General features: G+C 46.6%; 1 protein-coding gene across 1 annotated transcript; it reads left to right on the forward strand.

Moving 5' to 3' along the window:
- The first annotated feature begins 1,336 nt into the window (after window positions 1-1,336).
- Window positions 1,337-4,220, forward strand: LOC119271684. Its single transcript, XM_037553416.1, has 7 exons — window positions 1,337-1,480; window positions 1,555-1,620; window positions 1,714-1,839; window positions 1,924-2,328; window positions 3,411-3,533; window positions 3,886-4,073; window positions 4,190-4,220. Exons 1-7 carry the CDS (start codon window positions 1,337-1,339, stop codon window positions 4,218-4,220), a joined length of 1,083 nt encoding a protein of 360 aa, XP_037409313.1.
- The last annotated feature ends 2,496 nt before the right edge of the window (window positions 4,221-6,716 follow it).

Raw genomic sequence — 6,716 nt, forward strand, 5'->3', positions numbered from 1 at the left:
AGGCAAGTTTCTGTTAAAAATAAATTAAAGCACGAAAGGTGTCATGCTTGCCAACTAAAGTTGCCATCCTCGCGTAACTAAATTTGCCATCGAAAACGTTGAAGTTGCCATGTGCTCATACCTGACGTTCGGCACTGATGAGAGTCCAAAAATAATGTCATTGGAAACTACATTCAAATACGAATCCAACAATACAATTTTTATGACATGCGTTAATGTTTTGTTTGCTAGTCAAAATACGATGAGAACTAATAAACTCAGACGGAGTTAATACTAACTAGTGTGTACTTTGAATATATAGCATTACTCCAATAAAGGATGCTGGAGTACCCGCCTTTTGGGTCTCGTCGAGGGCAAAGAGTGCCTCCGAGCTGATGCATTATGTAATAATTTAAAATTGTGGACCGATGAAATTTTGTGTTTTAATGTGAGACAATTTTTATTTGAAATTGTGTGGCTGAAGTGTGCGGCTGTACCATTGCTGTCGCGTGACCGTTGGCCGTTTTTACATCGAGCCCTGCTCCAGTGCTCCCCCCTAACCTAATTTCGGAGTGGTATTTTTGTCCCCGTGAATTTGTTTTTTTCCTGGCCCGCCGCAGCCCAGATCCAAGCCCTGTCTAGCCCTGTATAACCCAGACCGTATACGTACAGTACCCTGGTCCGAAAAAAAAACATCACATGACCCCACGTCCACGTAAGACCTGCCGAATCCAATCATTCACGCGAGCAGCTCCATCAATCTCGCGAGCATTGACGCAGCTCCATAAGTCACGTAGTAGATCTCCACCGGCGGCTATCTCGTCGCCGGCGATCTCGTCGGACAGCGGGCGCGACAACGTCATGAATCTCCAACGATCGCGCACAGGTACCGCATCCCGCGTCCCCCCTCTAGTCTCGCTCGCGGCAATATCGAACGAACTGCCGCCGCGCCAGTGGCAGTGGTTAACCTAGCGGAGCGGGTAACCTAGCTACCCGGCGGCACATGCGATCGTGGATCTTGTTTCGGTAGTGCTGCTCCTCGTGATCTGGGTTCACGTAGCGTCGGTTGCCGTCGGCTGTGCGCACCACCAGTATCGTTATTTGATGTGGCGGCTAACCTAGGTATCCGTCGGCAGAGGTAATCACAGATCTAGCTAGGTTTTGAGATCGTGCAGTTCCTCGCGATTGAAAGTGATCATGACGGGTGCCGTGGCCATCTTCCTTGATAAGTTTGGCAGATCTGAACGGCCTCGGTTGCGGTTGTTTACATAACATCCGTGATCGTGTGCTCTGTGTTTTATATTTCATCATTGATAATGTTTGCACATGTGATGATACATAATATTGGTTGTAGGAAATGGCGGACGAGGAGTTAACTGATATCATGGTAGACATGGAGTTTGGAGAATTGATGAAAGACTGGATAGAAGATTGGTCAGATGATGAAAATTTAGATCGTGAAGATCGGTCAGAGAATGGGAACGAATGGGACGATCTTAATGTGAGTGGCATTGTCATGTTGTAATTTTTTGGTGGCATCCGACAACATTAAATCTTTGTGTCGAAAATTTATAGATCGATGAGCTTGATGATGATCAGGAAAACAACTCGGAGCTCTCGAATGAAGATTACATTAGTCAGGTACGTAAGTGAAATTTTTTGTTGGCATGCAAATTGAATTTCTTCTGGAATATTATATGATAAGTAATTATGTATTTGTGTTGCATTTTTTAGTTCATTTCCGAATGTCATAATGCGTACGACTATTACGGTGAATCCGACGCGGAGACAGGCCTTAACGACGAATCATTAGATGCACCTGATTCTGGGGAGTCCGAGTCGTCGGTTATCATGAGTGAGGTATGTGTATAATCAATGTTCTATGAAAGTAAGTAATGTTAAACCATAGAAATCTGTTTTCATGGATGTGGTTTGATTGTGTAGGTGACACAAGATGATGGTGCAAAGAATATGCAAGATACTGCCAGTGCAGATGATAAGAGGGATATGTTCATGCAGATAATGGAAATGACCTTTACGTCTCACGATGCTGCTTATGATTTCTACAACAGCTATGCTAGAGATAATGGTTTCAACATTAGAAAGAATAAGGTCAGGTATAGCAAAACAGAGTCACGTCATATGCGTTATAGGCGGTTTGTTTGTTCAAGACAAGGGAAACGTGACAGCAAGTTGCTAAACGAGGAAGGACACAGCCGTAGGCTCAGAGCTGAGACACGCTGCTTTTGCGAAGCGCACCTGACCGTCAAGCTTGACCAAAAGCGTGGGGTTTGGTATGTTCAAAGTTTTGAGGACAAGCATAGCCATATGTTGGCAGGACCGGACGAGGTACCTTTTCTTTGGTCCCACAAAAAAAATTAAAGAGTACCAGAAGCATGAGATAATGTCCATGGGAGCTGCAGGGATTAGAATTCACGACATGATGGATTGCTTCATCAGCAAGCATGTATGGTACGACAGTGTTGGTTTTACCAGGCATGAAATATACAACCTTTGCGCCAAGGAGAAGAGGAAGCTGCTTTCAAAAGGTGATGCTGCCACAGCCATAGGCATCATGGCCAGTAGGAAACAGAGGGATCCTAGCTTCTTTTTTGAGTACAGGGTAGATAAGGAAGGACATTTGAATAGGATGTTCTGGTGCGACTCCCAGTCTCGTCATGACTATTGAGGACTTCGGCGACGTGCTTGTATTTGACAGCACGTACAAGATGAACCGCTATGGTATGCCATTCATACATTTTGTTGGTCTTAACAATCACCGGAAGACCACTATTTTTGGTTGTGCCATAGTTTCGGACGAGACCGAGGAGACATACGTGTGGCTTCTGCAGACTTTTTTGAGGTCCATGTGTCAAAAGATGCCTAAGAGTGTTATCACAGACGCCGATGCTGCGATGATCAAGGCAATTCGCGAAGTCTTGCCAGACGTCTGGCACCGTATATGTACGTGGCACATAGAGAAAAATATGAAGATTCACCTCAGTCACAAGTCCTTGAAGGAGTTCCGAACTCTTCTGTACAACAGCACGTCCACGGCAACGTTTGAGGAGAGATGGCACGCATTTTCCAAAAAATGGCAGTCAGAAAAAACTGTAACATGGTTGAGGCGGATGTATAAGAAGAGGAGACTGTGGGCCGCGGCATATCTAACAGAGGGGTTTTGGCTTGGCATGAAAAGCAACCAGCGGAGTGAAAGCCTGAACTCATGCCTTCACCTCCACCTAGACGGTGAAACGACCCTGGTGGATATGATTTTGCACTATGAGAACGCCGTTGTGCGTATCCGTGAAAACGAGGCACGAGATGACTGCACGGCCTCACAGAGTTTACCAGTGCCAGTTACTAGCTCGAGGGAACTTGAGATAGCTGCTTCTCACGTATTCACTCCAGCAAACTTCTATATGTTGCAGGATGATCTTAGAAAAATTGACGGCATGGAGATTGTAGAAATTAAGCTGGGAGACGGATCACAGCAGTACATCGTGGCCTGGAAGAATAACCGGAAGCGCCGTTTTTGGGTGGAGTATACACCAGTAAATTCCGCAGAAACTATAAGGTGCAGCTACAGAAGAATGATTCGAAAGGGTCTACCTTGCAAGCACATATCCCATGTACTGAAGCACTTGAACATATCTGAAATACCAAAGTGTTTAGTTCTTATTCGGTTCACGAAAGAAGCAAGGTTGGGACTGCCCGCGAGGCGCACAAGCGATCTGTTGGGATTTGGTTGGACTGGGGCCAGGGAAAGAATGAAATATAGCCAGGTCAGTGTGTTAGCATCTGAAGCTATGCATGCGGGCATGCAAACACCCTGCTTTGTGGGATCAGTTACAGGAGAGTTTGAAGGCTGTGATAGCTAAGAGTCATGAGTATGATCTGCTACAGGAAAATTTGTTGAAGCAAACAAATGACATCAGTAAGTGTGCAGTTGAATATGTGGACGATGGTGAAGGCAACATGATTGAGGTTAAAGATCCTATGAAAGTTTCAAGCAAAGGTGCAACAAAGGCAGATGAGAGCCGCCCTGTCTCGAAAAATGGTAGACCACTCTCTTTTGATGAGTTGAAAACCCGGTGCGGCGCTTGCAAATTGGTAGGAGCAATGCAAACTAAATCAGAAGTAAGTGTTTGTATGCATTGTGGATTATTAAAGTTTGTATCATTCATTAACTTAGCTTGTCTTCTATCAGGTGCAGAAAAGTGGAGAAGGAACAAGAGTAGAACACTCTTCAATTATTTACTGTGTTAATCGGCCGGCTCATACTTTGGCTAAGGTAGCTGTAGGCGCTTGTGTTTCTTTGGTTTGGAGGCTTTGGCCCCCTGATTGTATCCTTAATGTATTAGCAGACGAGATCCCAGTCTTTGTTTAAATAAAGTAAGATGTTTCTTTGTAAAAAAATCAAAAAAATTCTTTACTGTGTAATGACCGGGGCGGGAGGTAGAAAGAATATTATTGTACATTTCCCCTCCCCACGTCCTAAATGCCATTAAATAAGTAACTGTACCATTCTCCTCCCCACCACACACTCACCCACCTCCCACGGGCGCCGGTTCGAACTCCCCTCTTATCCCCACCTACAGTAGATCGAGAATACCCTCGCCGGCGACCGCTGCAGCCGCCTCCATGGAGAGAAGCCTCGGCTGGCAGAGAGCGATGATGGACCTCGCCAGCGATGACGAGGGGTGGCGCGCGCAGTTGACGGAGGTGTGCGGCTGGTTCCCCAGCACGGAGATGTTGGTCAACCACGCGCGTGGCCTCGTCAAAGTCCTCACCGACGCCGAGAGGAAGCGCGCCTTGGCCTACGGCCGCGGCGTCCCGCCGGCTGTCCTACTCGTGTGGGAAATGCGAGAGGCCACGCTGAGCGACTCCCCTGTTCAGCGCATAAGGTGGTGGATGTACCGCTCCACCACCATGACGCTGCGGCCAGATTCAGCACGCGTCGCGTCGAGGGCGGACCGCGTCGACGTCGAGCTCGCTATCCCTACGCCCGTCAGCCCGGACTACCAGGTCCGCCATGTGTCGAAGCCAGTGCTGCCGTTGGGCTCTGACATTGTGGAGGACGACGTGGAGGAGGTACTGGTCATCCCTGATGACCATGAGGAGGGCGAGGAGGACGCTGTGCAGATGGTAGCGTCGGTCGCCGTCGAGGGTGGCAAGACAATGCCCATCGACGTCGAGCTCCTTCCCCTCCTCCCTGACATAGTGAAGGTGGAAGAAGAGGAGGTGGCTCAGGATTAGGTGGCGCAGCTTTCCAACACAACGGTGGTCAAGAAGAAGGCTTCTCCGTATGTGGTGCGCCGCTCACGCCACCTCAAATTTCTGAAGAAGTGAAGATGGGCACAGTTGCTGAAGGAGGAGGGAGCTGCTGGTTATCTTAAGTTAGGTATGCTATTATATGTTTCAGCATATAAGTTAACATTTTTTGGGTTTGATGTTGGTTAGGTATGCTTTTATATGTTAGCATATAAGTTATGCAATTGGTACGGTTTGATCGGGTTCTTTGTGGCTGAAGAACTGAATATCTACTGCTCACCCTAAGTGCCAAGTTCAGTTAAATTTCTGATTATTAAATATGTATTGTTGCTTTGCTTCAGTGTTGCATGGAAGCTGCTAGATGTTGCTCCTATGTTGCAACAAGACAATGAACTAGTCTTCTACATAAATCAGTAGTGTTGCTAGGTGATGTACCCATGTGCATCACATACCAAATATAGAACATGCCAAAAGTGCATTGTCTGTCAAACACAGGACATGCCAAAAGTGCATTGTCTGCCAAATATAGAACATGCCAAAAGTGCACTATCTACCAATCATGATGGCCCCATGTTATTTATGCTGCAATCTCTGTTACACTTTGCCCATAAACTGAATAGCAAATAATTCAGCATCATTTCATCATGTCAATTACAATGATGTCAATAACTTTATGAACAATCTACTTGCTAACTATGACAGGAATCATAATGGCAAGCATGCCAAGATACAGAAGACCTCCAAATCCTAAAATCCTATCCCTATAGAGCAATATCTCCTTGTGCATCTTAACCATTGCCCTCTTTTCTTTCTCATTCCTTTTAATTTCAACTTCATATTCTATAATCTTAGTCTCCAGTTTCTTGTTCTTCATGGCAAGATACTTAATGACTGACTTTGCTTTGCTATCCCACTCCCCATCAACCCATTCAACATACTCAGAAGTGATATCATCCTAAATAAATCATGAGCAATTCAAGTCATTTTATAATTGAACTTGTCGCTGCAAGCGTTAAACACTGAACTTTTTTGCAGCTTGACCGCAATAGCAGTACTAGTTTGAAGATCATGCTCAATAGACTAACCTGAAACACACATCCCCCGAGTGCGCTGCCAAAATTGTCTGCATCTATGCAGACACGGCCACTAGGAGTTTCCTGATGACCACATAGATGGAGCTTGTCATGGCCACAGGTGATGAATTATGGGCGATAATGCTGGGATGTAAAGAACAACGGTAAAGAACTTACCTTTTTGCCACCAAAGTGTAGCACTGAAGAAACCCTAGCCGTGGGTTCTCCCGGCCCGCCGCCGCCCACGAAACCCCCGTCCCCTGTTCCACTAGATCCGCCGCCGCTGCCTCCTGTGCCACTGAATCCGGCCCACCTGCTTGCAGGACCCAGGGTTCGACCTAACTTGCGGTCGCCACCACTCTTCTCGCCGCAGCCGCCGCCGCCCGACGC

The sequence above is a fragment of the Triticum dicoccoides genome, chromosome 3A, assembly GCF_002162155.2.
Source record: "Triticum dicoccoides isolate Atlit2015 ecotype Zavitan chromosome 3A, WEW_v2.0, whole genome shotgun sequence".
Taxonomy (NCBI): domain Eukaryota; kingdom Viridiplantae; phylum Streptophyta; class Magnoliopsida; order Poales; family Poaceae; genus Triticum; species Triticum dicoccoides.

Bases quoted from the DNA above. Each gene is read 5' to 3' on its own strand.
- LOC119271684 (XM_037553416.1), top strand. From the start codon at position 1,337: ATGGCGGACGAGGAGTTAACTGATATCATGGTAGACATGGAGTTTGGA. The intron at 1,481-1,554 runs GTGAGTGGCATT...GAAAATTTATAG, and splicing joins ACGAATGGGACGATCTTAAT to ATCGATGAGCTTGATGATGA. The intron at 4,074-4,189 runs GTGCGGCGCTTG...GTCTTCTATCAG, and splicing joins TTTGATGAGTTGAAAACCCG to GTGCAGAAAAGTGGAGAAGG.